Genomic DNA, 18,999 nt, shown 5'->3' with positions numbered 1-18,999 from the left:
AAGGCAACACTCCTCATTTCATCATTCTTGTCTTATTGAATTTGATTTTGTTGCTCGAGTTGTTTAGCCGGGTCACTTGCTGTTTAGCAAGAGTTTTCCAAGCGGATAACTCACCCTTTCTTCGGGGGACTTCGAGTGCCACCCTAGAGAGGTTCATCCATTATCTTACGGAGGATATTTGTAGAGAGATTTCCAGCGTTTGTATTCAATTCGGCCCAACAGTGTGTATTTCTGGAGGACGCAGTAGTGTATCTAGTGTGGCCATTGCAACATTCTTCCATAGGGCTATTGATTGCCGAGAGAAATAAGGGAAGTATTGGTGGAGTTGATTTCTACCTTTCTGGAGTGTTTGAGAAAGATTTTGTTGGCGTATTGGCAGGCAGTGTACTTCAGCAGATTTGGAGGGCGTAGGGCGTTTTGGGCGTCGATTTTGGAAGGTCATAACCAAGCCAAACCGTTTCTGGGTTTTCTAGGTTTTTGACAAGGACCTCAAATATAAATTTACTGAGCACTGGAGGTGGGATTTTCAGCCGTATCTTTCCAACAGACAATGCATAATCGTTGGGGACTAAGCAATGCCTTTTGGGGATCGATTTTGGGAGGTCAAAATCAGGCCAAACCATTTATGGGTTTTTGTGGGTTTTGTGAGAGGAGTCCATGGCTGAAATTTCAGAATTTTCCAGTCGACATTCGGGCATGAAATTCTAATTCTTATAACAGGGCGAATTGCCAGTTAAATGGAGAATTTGCACCATTTTGTGGGTTCGACTTTGGCTTGGAGATAGGACAAACCCTTTCTGAGTTTTTTTGGGTTTGTGGTGGAGAGCTCAAGATTAATTTGGCAGAATTTTCTTAGCACTTTGGGAGGCTCAAACAGGGGTTTCTTCCAGCGAACCTTTGCAGAATTTCTAGGACCAATGCAAAACATTGAGAAGAAGTCTTTCCTTTGCATCTGGGCAATATTTTTCTCCCCTGGGATTGTTTAGCTTGCTTTGGCAAGCCAGGTGCACACATTCCATGCATTGTACTCTCCTTTGATAATAAAATGACTCAATTTGGCGTAGTTCTGGTGCAATTTTATGGGTGTTTTGTGTCATATGCGTATTTTGCTTGTTTAGCACTATTATTTCCTTTTTGGGGCATTACAGCTCCAACTTTGTCAGTTTGAGGCACCAACCTCTAGGACTCCACCCTATCTCTGGTACAAGATCTAACCTGGTCTCTTAAGGACTCCTATCCTCTAAGGCTCCAACCCTATCTTCCAAGGCACCAACCTTGTCTCTTTGAGGCTCCAACCTCTAGGGCTCCAACCCTCAGCTCCAATTCGTCAAGATGTGTTTGATTATTCTTCACAGCTCCCAATATCTTCTTCAAGGAGCCCTATCAATCTCTTCAGCAATGCCTCCTCCAAATAACTTCCTCAATGACAACCTTGCTTGTTAGAAGGTGTCACCACTGCTCTTCATGTTACCCAACCAAAATATCCAAGGTTACCTCATGATGGCTTCAGCGATGCATCATGGTCTCCAATAATGTCTCCAAGATCAGCTTCTACAAGTCTTCCAGATGTCTTCAAGAATCCCTCAAGGTGTCTTTAATAGGCTGCCCCAAGAGAGGCAACGTTCCAATGCTTAAAGGTTGATTTCAGACTTGCACAACAATTCTTCAAAGCTCCAAGTGTGGCCTATAAGAATGTTTTCAGAACTTCAAAGGTCAACAACAATTTCTTTTCAACAAATCAACATGCCACCACAATCATTGTATAATAGTCCTCTTTCTGTATCTTAAATTCTTCTTGATTTGGCTTCACAAAAAATGTCACTATACTTCTTCATAGTTATATAGGTCTACAATAAGGTTTTGTTGGGTAATCTCCACAAGCTTGTGTTACAATTCTTCCATAGGTAGAGATATAATCCAACCTCAAGCCCTTACATATGACTGTCCTGAGTTGTAATATACAAGTCAAGCCTGTCACTGTAGTTCAAAGCTCCTACAGGAGACTATCTCAAGTCCAAGGTATTGAGGCTCTAATCACAGATCCGAGCTCACAAAACCGAAGACTAAATGTCACTGTCAAAGTTATCACAGGTCTGAAGTTATAACATGTTAATTTTGGAAACTGCGGTAAAATTCCACCTTGGACAACGCAAATGACCATGATAATGATTGCATTAGATTCCTCTTTTCGAGAGGACCAAAATCGACCTAAAGATCACCCAATTTGGTTAAAGTGGAAGTTAAGTTATGAATTATTTCATTCATAAATGTATTATGGAATGGGTCGGCCCTAACAACATGGGTAACTGCTTGGGTCAATCTTAACCCCAAGTTAACCCTCAGGAAAGCCTATAAAAGGGAGCGACCTCAAGTTCTTTCTACACATCATCATCCTTCTATACTTTTATTTTGTCTTGGCTCACACGAGTACGTCAGAAGGAGTTTGCACAAGGTTCGAAATCACAGGCGAAAGGTTCGCTCTGAGTTTGTGTTTTTTGGATCTCGGTCACTGACATAGATCAAGACATTTTTGTCCCTGGTCATAGGCACAGAGTAGGCAAGGGAGCGAATCTGGCTCTTCGGTCACTTGGAGACAGTTTAGTGGGAGAGACTCTGGGTTCGGAGGCAGATCGGAAGGTTCTAATCCCTGGTCGCTTGCACAGAGTACTCCTAGGAGCGACCAGGACATCTCGGTCGCTCACACAACAACAATAAGGGAGCGACTCTGGGTTTTCAGTTGTATTATGCAACAGTTGCACGCATGAAGGCTTCCTGAGAGCGACTTTGCAGTCATAGTCGCTCGCATCCAGTATTCGAGAGAGCGACTAGGAAGTTTCGGTCGCACACAGATAGTTTTGATGAGAGCGACCAGAGTTCAGATCTAGGGTTTGACTTCTTGGCTTCAGTTGACTTCAGTGTAATATCCCTTATCAGGAATATTCCTCAAACACAAGCAAACTCCAACCAGAGATGGACTGGGAGGGCATTTACCAGATATGTCACCTCTGAAAAGAGGACGAGATCTGGAGGCTACCATGGCCCTTTCCAACTCTATATAAGAGTATAGGAGAAAACACACAAGTGTTATAGTAGTCGAGAAGCTCAAAGAGATAAAATAACAATGGTGCAACATATAACAATATAACCATAAGCAGATACTCAAGAAATGCAGAGAGAAATGCTAAGCCATTTTATTATACTGAGTAATAGAATGAGTACAGGAGGTGATCAGAAAGATGGCACCTCAACTTGCACAAGGCAAGTGAAGAAATACACTCAGAATAACGAAGGAATGGCCTCTCTCTGAACTGCGTCAAAGCTGCTGGAGAATTGTCATGCCGCTGCTGCTGCTGGAAATCAAGTGAGGATTTGGGGTTGTTCCCCTCCTCAGAAAATGCTGAAACTATGGAATCGGACTCTACTCAAGAAACCCAGAAAACCCAGAAAGCTTTTCTGAAATGGCTGACCCCCGAAAATCGCCCCCTTGAGGACCCACGCAATCCCTGAAGGCTCTGCGTTGCCTGAAATAAACCCACCACAATTCTACCTGAAACTCAACCAAAATCCTCCAATATGCAAGGGCTGATCCCCTGCTCAACCTCCCAGCACAAATCCCCCTGCAAAACCCCAATCCAAAACTCGTGCCAGAAAGAACTGCGTCATCCCTCTCAAGACTACGTAGTCATCTAAGATGCTCAATCCTCCAGCCAAAATGCTAATGAAACTACTGCAAAAATACTGATGGAAATACCTTGTCCGAGCAGGCACTCGAAGTCCCCCAGGGCTAAGGGTGAGATCTCCGAACGGAGACACTCAATGCACTAAACAGTGCTGCAGACTAGCTAAACAGCCAGCGTGCTCTAAGTCGAAGTGACTAGCTCAAATGCACATAATCGAATGCCAAAATGAGGAGGCTCCTCTCTCCTTTATAGTGTTTGCCTCTCTCAATCCCAAGGCTCACCTCCTCCAACGTAGCTTTCCTCTTGCCACGTGTTTCTCACCATCTGCATAGTCACTCCAAGTGTCTACGTGGGCCCCTCCTCTATGTGGTTCCTTGGCCCCCCTTGGCTCACCTTTTAAGTTACAATGTTGTGCTACTAGGGAATGTCTTTATTCATGAAGTGAGTATGTCCCCCTCTCCTCACCTTTTTTATTTATAACTAGCTTTCGAAGGCAAAATTGAGCAAAATCGAATATTCCAATTAGCCATGGCTAATTAGGAATATTACAGTCTCCCCCGGCAAAATGTTGCTTGTCCTCAAGCAACTGAAGTGATGGATGCTGCAAGATCTTCTCACTCTCCCAAGTGGCATCCTCAACCGGTAAATTCTTCCACCTCACCAAGAATTCCCGTACTGTCCTGCTCCGCAGCCACCTCTCCCTGGTATCAATAATAGCCTCTGGCTGCAACACCAAATGCCCCTCATCATCTGTGGTTGGTAGCTCATCTGTCACTGTTACATGCTGCCCCAATGCCTTCTTTAGGCATGATACATGAAAAATGTTATGAATCTTGCTGCCTTGGGGCAGCTCCAACTCATATGCAACCTATCCAATCCTGCGTATCACTCTGTATGGCCCATAAAAGCGGGGCTTGAGCTTCTCAGCCCCCTTCTGCTTCAGTGACGACTGTCAGTATGGCTGTAATTGTAGGTAGACCAAGTCCCCTACCTCAAACTGTCTCTCCACCCGACCCCTGTCAGCATACAGCTTCTGTTGGTTCTGCGCTGCAGCCATATTATCCTTGAGAGCTCGGAGAATATCCTGACTCTCTTGGATCCAAATCTTGGTTCTCGGAGCCTTGCTAGCACCAAACATCACATCAGTAAATGAAAAAAGATGATATCCATACAAAGCATAGAATGGTGACATACTGATGGACATGTGATGCGTAGTGTTGTAGCAGTACTCCCCCAGATGCAGCCACTTCAACCATGCTCTCTGCTGCCCACTAACATAGTTATGCAAGTAGCCCTCCAGCCACTTGTTAACTATCTTTGTCTGCCCGTCCGTTTGTGGGTGATAACTGGGACTCGGTGTCAACTCTGTCCCCACCAACCGGAAAAGCTCCTGCCAAAACCCGCCCATGAAACGGCTGTCCCTGTCACTGATGATGGTCTTAGGAAGACCATGTAGCCTAAAGACCTCTCTGAAGAACAGCTCGGCCACCTGTGCTGCTGTGTAGTATGCGAATATGGCGAAAAATGTACGTACTTTGTCAGTCGATCAATGACGACAAAGATACAATCCTTGCCCTGCACCATGGGCAACCCTGTGATGAAGTCCATCAAAATGCTCTCCCATTTCCCCTCCAGAATGGGAAGAGGCAACAATAATCCTACAGGATGGCTCATCTCCCCCTTGTTCCTCTGGCAAACGTCGCACTCCCGACATGCTGGACTACGTCCTCCTTGAGGCCCTTCCATGAGAACCTCTCTCTAATGGCCCTGTAGGTTTTGGTAAACCCCTGATGGCCTGCCAATGGTGAATCATGTGATGCCTGAAGTATCTTCTTCTTGAGCTGAGATCTCTCAGTCAAGAAGATCCGGTCCCTATAGTAGATGATCTCATCGACCACCCTGTACCTGTCATCCGCCACCTACCCATCCAGAACCTCACATGCAAATCTGTCCTTGGAGTACTCTACTAAGAGTCGAGCCCTCCAGTCTACATCCAAGCTCATAAGAGACAACATGGCTAGTCTACATGAAAGGGCATCCGCTACCACGTTCTTCTTACCCTTGACATACTCAATATCAAAGTCATATGCTTGGATCTTACTGATCCACTTCTGCTGCCTCTCCTATAGCTGCTTCTGCTCCAAAAAGAACCTCAGGCTGTTGTGATCAGTCCTCACCCTGAACCTGTTACCCACTAGATACTGTCGGAACTTGGCCAATGCATGCATGATGGCCAGCATCTCCTTGTCGTATATAGAATACAACCTCTCATGCCCAAGGAGCTTCCGGCTCTCAAAGGCTATAGGTTGACCTCCCTGCATCAATACTGCGCTGATCCCCTCTCCCGACGCATCACACTCCAAAACAAATGGCTGCGAAAAATCTGGCAATACAAGCACTGGGCAGCTGCTCATCACCTCCTTGAGCCTGTCAAAGCCTTGCTGCGCTGTATCCGACCAAATGAATACCCCCTTCCTCGTCCAATCTGTCAAGGGTGCAGCAAGCTGTGAGAAACTCTTAACAAACTTCAGGTAGTAAGTACAAATACCAATGAATCCCCGAAGTTCCGTCACGTTCCTCGGCTCCGGCCAATCTCTGATGGCCCTAATCTTCTCCTCGTGGACTCTCACTCCGTCCACGCCTATGATGTGTCCCAAGTATGACATCTCCGTCAATCCAAACTCACACTTGGAGAGCTTGGCATAGAACTGTTGCTCCTCCAAGATGCGCAACATTGTCTCAATGTGCTAGAGATGCTCCTCCCAAGTCCTCCTGTAAATGAGTATATCATCAAAGAATACCAACACAAACTTCCTCAAAATGACTGCCGAAGATGTGGTTCATGCAAGACTGGAATGTAGCTGGGGCGTTGGTTAACCTGAAGGGCATCACCAAAAACTCAAAGTTCCCATAGTGACACCTGAAGGCGGTCTTGGGAATGTCCTGCTCCCTCACGCGAATCTGATGGTACCCAGATCTCAAATCAATCTTCGAGAAGAACCAGGCTCCTCTCAACTCATCGATCCTGGGTATGGGCTACCTGTTCTTCAGGGTCTTCTTGTTCAGGGCCCTGTAGTCAATGCACATGCTCAATGTGCCGTCCTTCTTCTTCACCAACACCACGGAAGAAGCAAAAGGACTCGTGCTCGGCCAAATGTGCCTAAGATCCAGCAACTCCTGAATGGCCCGCTCAATCTCATCTCGATAGGCCTTGGGATGCCTATAGGGGGTAGTAATCACTGCCTGTATGCCCTGCTCAAGCTCAATGGTGTGCTCAAACCCCTGGTCCGGTGGCTGTCCTAGCGGAATCTCCCCAAATACTATGGCATACCGGTCAAGGATGGACTGTATCTCCGGGTGCAATGTCTGCCGTGTAGTCCCTACCTTTGATGCACGAAGCTCCACTGCCCACTCTACATCTCCCTTTCGGAAGACTGCCTCCATCCGATGAGCCGAAACAGTCTGAGACAAATATGTGTGTTGTCCCCGTATCTTCTCATGCCTCTCTGTCTTCTCATCATCCCACTCCATCTCTAGGGTCTTCCAATCTGTCGTGACCCTCCCTAGAGTGATAAGCCACTGAACACCCAATATCATGTTGGTGTCCGGAATATCGAGCACGAAAAAGTGGTCAATCAGTGTGTAGGTGCCCATTGTCACTGATAGCTCTGGAACATAACGAGCACATACCATGGTCTGATCCCCTGGGACCAAAATTGAAAAGCCATCGAAGCTCTCTGTCTGTATACCTCTCCGCTCAACCATCTGTGCATCGATGAAGTTGTGGGTTGCGCCACTGTCAACCAAAATTGATACCCATTGGCCACGCACTGTCCCCCGTACGCGCAGCGTCAAATACTTGGGAACTCCTCGTAATGCTGCAAGGGCCCCTCCGGTAGGTGAAAAAGCTGCACCACCTGCTGCTGGTGCTGGAGGTGGCAAACGATCCTGTGTGGCATGACTACCTCCTGCCTCCACATCATCCTCCTCATCCTCTTCCCCGTTGCTCTCGCAGAAGACCTCAATAAAATGTGCTTTGCCAGCAGCACATCTACGTCCCGGTGCCCACGGCTCCTGACAGGTGAAGCACAACCGCTTCTTCTTCAACTCCCTCCTGGCATCATCATCAAGCTGTACTCGTCCTGAATTCCCCTTCGGAAGCGGAATCCTCACATCCTTCCCCTTAGGCTAAAAAGCCTGTCGCTGGGGGTAAGGTGTTCGGGTCCTGGGTAAGACATCCTGTAAGTCCCGGGTCCTGCTAATAGCATCCTAAACGGTGGTTGGTCTAGCAGATCTGACTAGACCTCGAAGTGGCTCTGCTAACCCCTCAACATACATGTAGATCATCCGTGCCACGGATAGATCTGGCACCATCACCGAAACCCTCAAGAAATCTGAAATGTAGGTCTCTGGGCTCCCAGTCTGTTTGAGCCTCGTCAGCTCCACAAAGAGTTGTTCCGGATCCCCCCTGTCAAACCTCTCCATCAATCTCCTGGTGAACTCGGCATATGTCGTCACTGTGGAGTGTCCGAGTGTAACCATCCCATGGAACCACCAATCTTGGGCCTCACCATCCAAATTTAATGTTGCCACCTTGATGGCCTTCGTCTCCGACATCTGGTTAAGCTAGAAGTAAATGTCCAACTTCTCCACCCAAGACTTTGCCGAACTGTTTGATGAACCATCAAACGTAGGCAAGTGGAATCTACTAGCTGCACGGTGGGTGTCACCATCATGATAATATCGGTACCCTCTCTGATGGTCGCGGGGTCTACTATCCCGCTGGAGCTGAACAAAGTCTCTGAATGAGAAAGCCTCCCTGAACTCCTGCCCATAGGCCTGGTATTCTGCAAAATAATCGCCCATGTGACCTGGCTCTGCCTCCTACTGAGCTCCGGCCCCCGTGTCTGCTCCTAAGAAAGTGGGCATGGTAGAGCGTGTAGGGGCATGTGAGGCCACCTGCTGAGTAGTATCACGCTGCTCTGGCAAATGGTGGGATGCACTCGATCCCTCACCAACCTGGAAAACCTGTGGGCTCTCACGCTGTCTAGCCTCTACTACCGTGAATCTCTACCCCATCACCTCAATCTACCTCGACAGATCATGTACTAATTTGAGGAGCATGTCCGCAAATCTCTTCCCTTCATCATCTGTCATCGAATTCTCCTGCTCTGCGTCCACCACAGGCTCCCCCTGTCCTGCGTTTACCACAGGCTCCTCCTGTTCTGCGTCCACCACCGGAACACAGTCTCCCTCTTCGTAGGTGTTCTCCAACCTACGCCCAGCGTCTCTGTATCTCCTACCTTTGTAACAGATGTAGGGCTTTTCCCTCGGTGTCATAGATTGCTAGCTCCACAAGCTGAGCCAGATCTATGCTCTGATACCACTGTAATATCCCTTATTAGGAATATTCCTCAAACACAAGCAAACTCCAACCAGAGATGGACTAGGAGGGCATTTACTAGATATGTCGCCTCTAAAAAGAGGACGAGATCTGGAGGCTACTTGGCCCTTTCCAGACTCTGTCTAAGAGTATAGGAGAAAACACACAAGTGGTATAGTAGCTGGGAAGCTCAAAGAGATAAAATAACAATGGTGCAACATATAACAATATAACCATAAGCAGACACTCAAGAAATGCAGAGAGAAATGCTAAGCCATTTTATTATACTGAGTAATAGAATGAGTACAGGAGGTGATCAGAAAGGTGGCACCTCGACTTGCACAAGGAAAGTGAAGAAATACACTCAAGAATAGCAAAGGAATGGCCTCTCTCTGAACTGCATCAAAGCTGCTAGAGAACTGCCGTGCTACTGCTGCTGCTGGAAATCAAGTGAGGATTTGGGGCTGTTCCCCTACTCAGAAAATGCTGAAACTATGGAATCAAACTCTACTCAAGAAACTCAGAAAAACCCAGAAAGCTTTTCTGAAATGGCCGACCCCCGTAAATCGCCCCCTTGAGGACCCAGCAATCCCTCAAGGCTCTGCGCTGCCAATGAAATAAACCCACTACAATTCTACCTGAAACTCAGCCAAAATCCTCCCATATGCAAGGGTCGATCCCTTGCTCAACCTCCCAACACAAATCCCCCTATAAAACCCCAATCCAAAACTCCTGCCAAAAATATCTATGTCATCCCTCTCAAGACTGCGTAGTCATCTACGATGTTCAATCCTCCTGCCAAAATGCTGATGAAACTATTGCAAAAATACTGATGGAAATACCTTGCCCGAGTAGGCACTCGAAGTCCCCCGGGGCTAAGGGTGAGATCTCCGAACGGAGACACTCAATGCACTAAACAGTGTTGCAAACTAGCTAAACAGCCAGCGTGCTCTAAGTCGAAGTGACTAGCTCAAATGCACATAATCGAATGCCAAATTGAGTAGGCTCCTCTCTCCTTTATAGTGTTTGCCTCTCTCAATCCCAAGGCTCACCTCCTCCAACGTAGCTTTCCTCTTGCCACGTGTTTCTCACCATCTACGCAGTCACTCCAAGTTTCTACGTGGGCCCCTCCTCTACGTGGTTCCTTGGCCCCCCTTGGCTCACCTTTTAAGTTACAACGTTGTGCTACTAGGGAGTGTCTTTATTCATGAAGTGAGTATGTCCCCCTCTCCTCACATTTTTTATTTATAACTAGCTATAGAAGGTAAAATTGAGCAAATCGAATATTCCAATTAGCCATGGCTAATTAGGATATTACATTCAGTGATCTTGTAGATCTGGGTTTCTCTCTGTTGTTATACAGATCTGTAGATCTGATTTGTTAGTATCTGTTGCAAACATACGTATTGGGCTCATTGACAATGACAGCAGTGTTCAACACAGTGACAGCAATATACCGCAGTTGATATCAATTTGTGACAGCACATTACAACCATCAATATGAGAGTTTTTATTCCTAGCATGATTAGATCTGTTTCATAGATATCATTATTGTTACGCTACATAGATAAAGTTATGGATCATTGTAATCTCTTTTGTTGCATCATTAGATGACAATCTAAGAAGAAGAAGATTTGCAAGGGTTTTCCCCATAGTGGGTTTTGCCCTCGTCTTGGACCAATCCTGGTGTCTCTATATGTGTGCATGCTTTCTTCTATTGTTCCTTTTATATTCCGCCGCATTGATGATGATGGTGATGTTGCTTCTTTCTATGTAATTGCATATGCTGATGTATAATGGTGTAGATCTGAATAATGTAATGATGATATGGGGTGAACTTAATGTATTAATGATGAAATGCAACTATCGTAGCAAAGAACAACGACGCCCTATGAAAAATTAACACAGGTCCACAACTTTCTTCTCTAGCAAGATTAGATCTAGGCAGGTTGGTGTGGATCAGGGTTCTCACATGCAATCTTTGCACAAGAATGGTCTCTCCTTCATGTTGCAGCCTCACGACCACACAGAGATAAGTGTAGGTTATTTTCCCTTCACACAAGTAGCAACAGGGCCTATCTGTTCAGCGGCTTTTTCCACTAACGGGGCAAAACCAAAACAATGGGTTCTAAACACACACACTCCAACACACAAAAAATATTTTGCACTCTCCTAGGCTAGCCTATGTACATAGGAGTATCATGGATAAAACTACATGATCACAGCCCCTTTCGTGAGAGAGTCAAAGTTGAGCCAGCTCTGATACCAACTTATAAAATGAGATAGAGAGCATTTTGTTACACACAAATCACTTAATTTATTTATTGATCACAATGGTTACATATATAGTATATAGATCACTAATTTCGACAAATCTAGATCCTAAGAAAGTGGATCTATGACTCGAACATGACACAACTACAACTCATACACATAGGAAACAACAACTTCTATATTAACACCTCGATACTCACAATGACAACCTGTAATACACATGGAAGCATTACTTCCAAGTCTATAAGGGTCTCATATGAGTATTTTATCATTTTAGATTTGATTTTCATCATTTTCAGCTATCATAACCGCATATTCTTAAATATGGAATTCTCTTTGTATTTTACATAACCCTGAATTTTGAAAACTAATTTCCAACCACCTAAAAATCAAGTTTTCAGTCAGGACTCAGAATTATTGGAGGCGAGGCATCGAAAGCCTCGACAATTACCCTCTAACCTTCTTATACTCTTACGTAACTCTCAAGAGGTGTTTTAGCACAATAAGAGGCCTTTAACACATATAATAGCCTACCGCCCCTGCGTTTTAATGCAGATTTTGCATTTTGTCCAATAGGAAAGCAAGTTGGTTCTAAAATTGTTCACTCAATTAGAAAACTAATAGCATATGCGGTTAGAATATTCTCAGTAGAACAAAATCAATATCAAGTGATTGGCTGCTAATAATTGATTTGTATACTAATAATTTGTTGTTAGAAATCTGCTTTGTTTTTGGTGTTTCTCTATAGCAAGACACAAGCAAGCAGAGAACACCTTCAACCATTTGTGTTAATTTTAGGTATGTTCTATGCTAGAGCAATTTATTTCAATTTTCACAGTTGGCTCATTATTTTTTCCAGATTAGCAATCACATCAGCATTAAAGTAAACTGCAGATAGAACATAAATATAAATCACAAAAGACAAGCCAAGACAAGAGGACACAAGATGTGGCGCTAGCCAGGGACAAACCCCACAATGTGGGGAAACCCTTGATCAATTCTTCTTTTATGTTCTTCAAAGTTCAACAGAGAAAGAGAGAGAGAGAGAGATAGTACATTTACAATAGAAGTCAACACTTTGACTTTCTAGATAAGAGCATAGATCATCTCTAAGAAGATGATACATGAGATCAATTGAAGACATGTTGCTTCAACTGATTCTCCAAGGTGACTCCTTCACCTATCGTTGTGTTGCATTTCGTCATCATGCTGCACCTCATCGCGCTGCACCATGCTACACCCATCATCACTGTATAACATTATGTGCCATTGCTGCACCATGTTGCCTTCCCGACAGTTCCGGCTGTTCCCCGCAGTTCCGACAGTTCCGGCTATTCTCGGCAATTCTTGCAATTCCGACAGTTCCAGCTTTTTCGGTAGTTCCGGCTTTTCCATCTTTTCCGGCAGTTCCGGCTTTTCCGACTTTTCCAGCAGTTCTAGCTTTTCTGACTTTTCCGGCTTTCCGGCAGTTCCGGCTTTTCCGACAGTTCCAGCTTTTTCGGCTTTTCCGACAGTTCTGGCTTTTTCGGCAGTTCCAGCTTTTCGACAGTTCGGGATTTTCCGACTTTTCCAACAGTTCTAGCGTTTCCGGCAGCTCCCGCTGTTCCGACAGTTCCGGCAGTTTCGGCGTTTCCGGCTTTCCAAATCAGGGCAGCGTTATCCCTTAGGATCTCTCCTCCTACTAAAACCCAAAGACAAATAGAGAGAGGAAGAGATCCCAAGTGTGTGTTGAAATGACTTGAAGTCCTCTATATTTATACTAGAATGTAGATGATGAATAGGCATGTCTATTGGGCTTTTGAGCCTACTCAAGTTGCTGATCGGCTTGATAATAATTCTATAATCAAAATAAATTCATAACTCCATGAATACTTATCGGAATCGGATGATATTTAGATCAATCCTACACCTCTCGATGAGAGGGATCCAATAAAAATATCAGCTGCCATAGATAAGCTGACCCATATGGAGTTTGGCCCTAGTTGCCAATTTTAACAATTTGACTCCATTAAAGACCCTGGTCATATATCCGGAGTAGTGGGGAATATTCAGGGAAGCCTCCCTTAGCCATTTAGGAGGTGTTGGGCTTAAAGAGTGGGGGCAACAGTCGAGGTGACAGTGGGTCCTCGCCCTACGTGTGCCAATTCAATGACACTATCAGGACCTTAGCAGCCCTGCTAGTCGAATTGGTAACATTTCCCATTAGTGGTGTGAAAAGGAGGGTAATACTTGAATAAGAGTGGACTTATAGGGTCAATAAAAGTTAATTAGAACTAAGAACAACATCAATTCAAAGCCCTAACAATTATCATCAAGTCTTCATCAAGGAACCTTATTATAGCTTCATTGTCTATCTATCTCCAATCGATTGAAAAGCACTAGGATTTTCATGAAGAGAAACCTCATTGTAGCATTTTCTCTCTCATAACTCTTTTTCAATCAATGTGCAGCCATAGACCTCACCTTTGACTCCATTATCCCTTTGATTGAGAAAGGCACTAGTGTGTCAATCATCTTAAAATTAAAATTTAAAACCCTATTTTTTTATTTTATGTTTTCTAGGGTAAACTAGATTTAGGAGCGTTTAATAGCAATTAATATCTTGGATCTTGTAGTCCTAGGTTTAGGCTTTGTACGTACTAAATTAGAAAAGGTTAAATATCATTTTTATGCAAAGGTTGTATTTGTTTTTCTACACATCTTCAATTATTAAAATTTGATGTAGTATATTTCCTTGTTTATCAATTAAATAGCCTTTGTTAATTATTTGCTTATTATCAATTTTATGCTATTTTCTTAATGCTGTTGTAAATTTGAATGATGTAAATTGTGCTACTAGAAAACCCTAACTTATAACATCAATTAGTAATTTAAAGGTAGCATGTGTTTGGGAACCTATTTGAGCCTCTTCGAGACTGTTTGAACCCTCTAGATTTAGCCATAGGATTCTTTGAAACCATTATATTGAAATTACATCTCATCTCGCCTGAAGCCTTACTTATTGAACATTATCCTTGTGAGATTCATTTACCAAAACCTTTTGAGGGTATTTAGCTTGGGAGTACTTGAGCTATCTAATATTCAAGCTCTGCTGGGGAAGCCCACCCTATGGCAATAATATCCAACCACAAAACAGCAGGGGAACAATTCCTAAGGTGACAATGGTCATTGATCCCACTGTTATCCTTAAACTAGAGTACTTAGTGAGACTTTGCGCTAAGGTGCTAGATTTTGCAGTAACAGGTGGAAATGTGAATGCTAGGCAATGCAATTACAGAGGGTCAAAAACACCAAAAGGGGTGAGAATAGGCAACATCGTACCTCTTTCCTAACCACACACTTCACCAAGGAGAAATCATGCATAACTTGCAAGTAATGACCAGTGCTTGCTCTCTGAAGATGACATCGGTACAATGAATGATGAATATGATTTAGAACTTCGTGTACCCTCCTCTGTAGCTGCTACAAGGTTGATACTACATCGTGTGGGTCCCATGCAATGTATGTAGTAATAGAGCCGTTATTTTAAAGGGTTGTTTTATAGCATGATTTGGGGTTTATCATGATAGTTTCTATGTTTAATAACACGTCTGCCACCTGTGGGTTTGGTCATATCTGATGGAAAATAATAATTGATTTCAACTCGATGTTTTTCATTAATCTACAAGGAATTAAGCTAGAGGCCTCATTCTGTAGAAACAAATTAAGAGATTCTTTCTATGCACTATTTACAATAATGAAATTTAAAGATAGCATCTACCAAAACGTATAAAACACAATCACATATCAACCATACATGTGTACTTACAATATGAACTAAAAATTTTGTTCTGTCCGTTAAACTGAATATCTTTCTCGGACCTTCCGCATCTTTATTTCTTGACTTATTTCCAATAAATGTCTTTGTTGCAACATTGCCTTGAGAATCCTGCAAAACAATTTCTTAAGTACTGATGAAACTAGTTGCAAATGACTTCAACTAATGTAAAAGTAAACAATGAATGCATGCTTGGATCCATACCAATAAAGTTAAAAATCAACTAACTAGACATACTCCAGAATTTGTGAAAAATGAATTCTATCAATCATAACTTCCAAGACATAATCATTGCCGTGCTTTAACTTTCAAACTAGCCTCGTTCAAATGGTCTAAAATGCAAATTGGGTCAAACTTTAAACATAGATCATCCATGAACATTTTATGGATCTTTCGATACAATGCCAGAAGCATAAAAGAAAAACAATTTCCAAGTTCAATACACACATTACCAAAAAGACTCAAAATTTCAGTGAAAGCATTTTATAAAGGACAATATCAAAATAAAATGTAAATGTGTGGAGCATAAGAAAAATCTTTGTAGCAGGAAATCTTTTACAACATTTTCCATACCACACTCACTCAAGGAACTCAACTAAAATATTTCTAGCCCCTCTTCATTTTACAAGAAGCATACTGGTCATTTCCTCATCTCTGAATGTTTTTGGCTATGTCTGATATTTTATTTGCATTAGACGTTTTGCAACTATATAGTAGTACTGATGTCGGGATGTCATTCGTATTTCATTCTTATTATTCCTTTTACTTCCTTTGGTAATTGCACTTGCCAACCGAACAAGCCTCTGATCTCAAAACATAATCACTGAATTAATTGTGTTCATCTCTAGCTTCCTATTGCACCTGAACCAACTTCAACTGTAAGGTAGTGGTAATAGTTCTTGTTTTAAACTATTTTGCAGGTGCGAACACTGAGACAACACATTTTAGAGTTTATTAAGTTTTTGTTTTAAGAAATGAAGCCCTAAGGTCAATCATCTGTTTTGATTCCGTAAATAAAAGCATATGTGGGGAATTGCACTTATCTATCTACTTGCAACTATGGTTAGAGTAAAAAGGGTGCATCATCTGGGGTTAGTTCAATTATCAGGTTATTCTAGAAATTTTTTAATGATTTTTATAGATGGATCTGTTGTGTTCCAAGGAAAAATGGGTTTTTTGCGTTTAAAGGCTGACCAAACCAAAGAATCCAGCTTGCTTTTTCCCTGCCCCCTTTTTGTAGCACAAACATTCCTCTTCAGGAAGTTTCCACACAGTTCAGCCTTCAGATATTACTTGCAACTTAAAACAATTGCTACGCAAATAAGTCCCATCTATCTTGGACTAATCTAGTGTGCAAACTTGACAACAATGTCAATTGCAAAGTGTTGTTGTGGCAGTGCACATCACCGTGTCTGAGAACACCGAAGGAGGGTGGTTAGGTTTTGGTGTCTGTAGGCATATCTTTTCCTCAACATTCGTTATCTCCACCTGCACGACATGTTTCCATTTGGGTTTTTTGAATTTGGTGTGCCTAGCTAAACCCTTTTCGGTACATGACAGACTCCGCGTATCTCGCTATGACTGGCTAAAGCTAGTCTTTGGAGGTAAGGGGATATTTTCGGCGTTTATCAGGGTTTCCATTTTTTGTTAATGACAGAGTAGAATTACAAGATGGATGAGGAAATTGTAGATTATTCGGAAGATCCCATCCCGGATTCCTCCATCTGGTCCAATCCTCCACGTTAGCCTCTTGGGATGGAGACTGACCCGACATCTGTTGACCTTCAGCTCGGAATTTTTGCCTCTTTGCCCTAACTCCTCTTCTGCTCATCTCACTCGACTTGTTTCTCTAATTCCTGTGGCCTGTTGGACTTCAGCTCGCCATCTGTTAACCCCTTTATTGGCTGGACAACCTCCCTTAATACCTCCATCCCCCTAGATGTTTCATCCCCTGAAGCCCTTCACTTTGCCAATTCTTGTCTTATCCTCCGAAGCCCCATTCCCTCATCCAGCCACAATACACCTGGAATGACACTACCCACCCTCAATGACGGGCACTTTAACTCGGGCCCTAGAGACATACCCTCTGAAGAAGGGTCTCCCTCAGCCACTTTGGCCTAATATCTGCCCCATCTGTAACTAGGGTTTCACAGGTAGTAGGCGAATACAGTGGCTCTGACATCAACCCTAGCAATCTTAAATCAAGTTGTGACAGGAGACAAGGCTTGTTTAGGAAAACAAATCCTATAGGAGGGCATGAACTCTAAATAATCTGAGGAGCACCAAAAGAAAGGTCCCAAGAAAACAAAATGTCCGAAGGTAAAGGACAAGAATCGGACTCTGGTATTAGGAGAAGGCATTCGACTTGACGACATCATGGACATGGCCAGAAGGGTTTTGGTGGGCCGGATCAGAGGTCGGAATTACTCTGCTTCTCGGCTCAAGAAATGGGCAAAGGAAATCTGGGGCTAGGTGTTAAAAACCACCCTCCGATCCGCACTCTTCAAAAGGGATGGTTCACCCTCAGATTCGCACAAGAACATGCGAGTTGAGTTCTCACTCGATACTGGCATATGGAGATGACACCCGTCCTATTGAAGCACTGGTCCCCCTTATTCGATCCTGAGCATGAACAATTGGGTGCGGGTCCGGTATGGGTCTACCTCCAAGACTACCTCTGCAACTCTGGACTAAGGACGTCTTTTGTCTCATAGGGAACAACCTGTCAATATTTGGAATATGATAAATCCTATCTGAAGACTGGTAGAATGTCCTATGCGAGGATTCTGGTTTCTATAGACACACGAGAAGGGTTGGTGGAGAACCTCATCATACATTACAGAGGACACGTCCAAAATCAAATTCTAGACTATGGAGGGGTGCCATTTCGATGCCATCGGTGCCATCAAGTTGGTCATGTATATAAGCATTGCCCACTTATTCTTCGACAAAATCAAGATAGCAATCTATCGGGTGATCGGAGCTCCAGTGATCAACCTTTTCCATCGGACCTCTCCCAAGGTGTATCGGCTTCATCTTGCCCAACTCCCCCAACCGCAAATCGACAGGCCTCAAGAGTGGCTCCTCAATCAGCTCACGGGCTCAAAGATGGTACAGGCCCAAAGACATCACATTCTGCGGCATCAGTCTCGTCGGGTAATTCTTTCTCTCCCACTCCTTTATCTTTCTGCACTAATATCTTGTTACTGCTTCTCTGCCATCTTTGCCTGCTGTTCTATCACAGGGTCACCTCCCCCTGCATCATATGGAAGTTATCTCTTGCCCGATTATGACCCTTCCTGTATGTTATCTGACTCCTACTCCCTCACTACAAACGCATTGTGACTCCTCATCTGTCTCGAGATAGGGTCACAGGTACTTCCTTCGATCCTCTTCTCGTCCCCCATCAATCCCTGTTATCCTATCCATCCATGGAATTGGCCTGGGTCCTATCTCCCCGTCCAAGATTCTCAAGATTACCTATGGAAGAAAATCTCACATATCAAAAGTCGTGAACCAAGCTATTCTAGATATAGCTGCTGATAAACAATTATCTCTAGAAGGGGTCCTTAGAGCCATTCATGCCCCATCATCCGTTCCCCCATGAAGTGGTTATCCTTCAACTATCGAGGGATGGCTAGCCCCTCAAAAAGCTTGCCCTTAAATAGCTAATCCTATCTGATCGTCTTGATATCATCTTTCTACAAGAAACTTTGGGATCGCATTTAAAGGTAGATTATTCTTTGTCATCATTATTCAAAGGGTGGATCTTCCATGCCATTGATGCTATGGGTAGATCTGCAGGGATCGCATTCGATTACAATCCCAAAACAATTATGGTACAC

The 18,999-nt window shown here is 43.7% G+C and overlaps 1 protein-coding gene across 5 annotated transcripts in view; it reads right to left on the bottom strand.

Annotated features, from left to right (window-relative positions):
• Positions 1-18,999, bottom strand: part of LOC149263633 (uncharacterized) — a 313,839-nt gene that overhangs the window by 71,828 nt on the left and 223,012 nt on the right. For all 5 annotated transcript variants that reach the window (XR_016259290.1, XM_089426542.1, XM_089426545.1 and 2 more), the window contains one exon: positions 15,146-15,265. Coding sequence is in view for 4 of the 5 variants with exons in the window: in XM_089426542.1 (XP_089282668.1) it covers positions 15,146-15,265 (120 nt within the window). In the remaining variant the exon portion in view is untranslated. The remainder of the gene's footprint in view (positions 1-15,145; positions 15,266-18,999) is intronic.

This window comes from Pinus tabuliformis, chromosome 6 (genome assembly GCF_031772625.1).
Source record: "Pinus tabuliformis cultivar Carrire ecotype Pingquan chromosome 6, CPIR1, whole genome shotgun sequence".
Lineage (NCBI taxonomy): Eukaryota > Viridiplantae > Streptophyta > Pinopsida > Pinales > Pinaceae > Pinus > Pinus tabuliformis.
The sequence above is the reverse complement of the archived record's forward strand: the minus strand, read 5'-3'. Positions and strand labels throughout refer to the sequence as shown.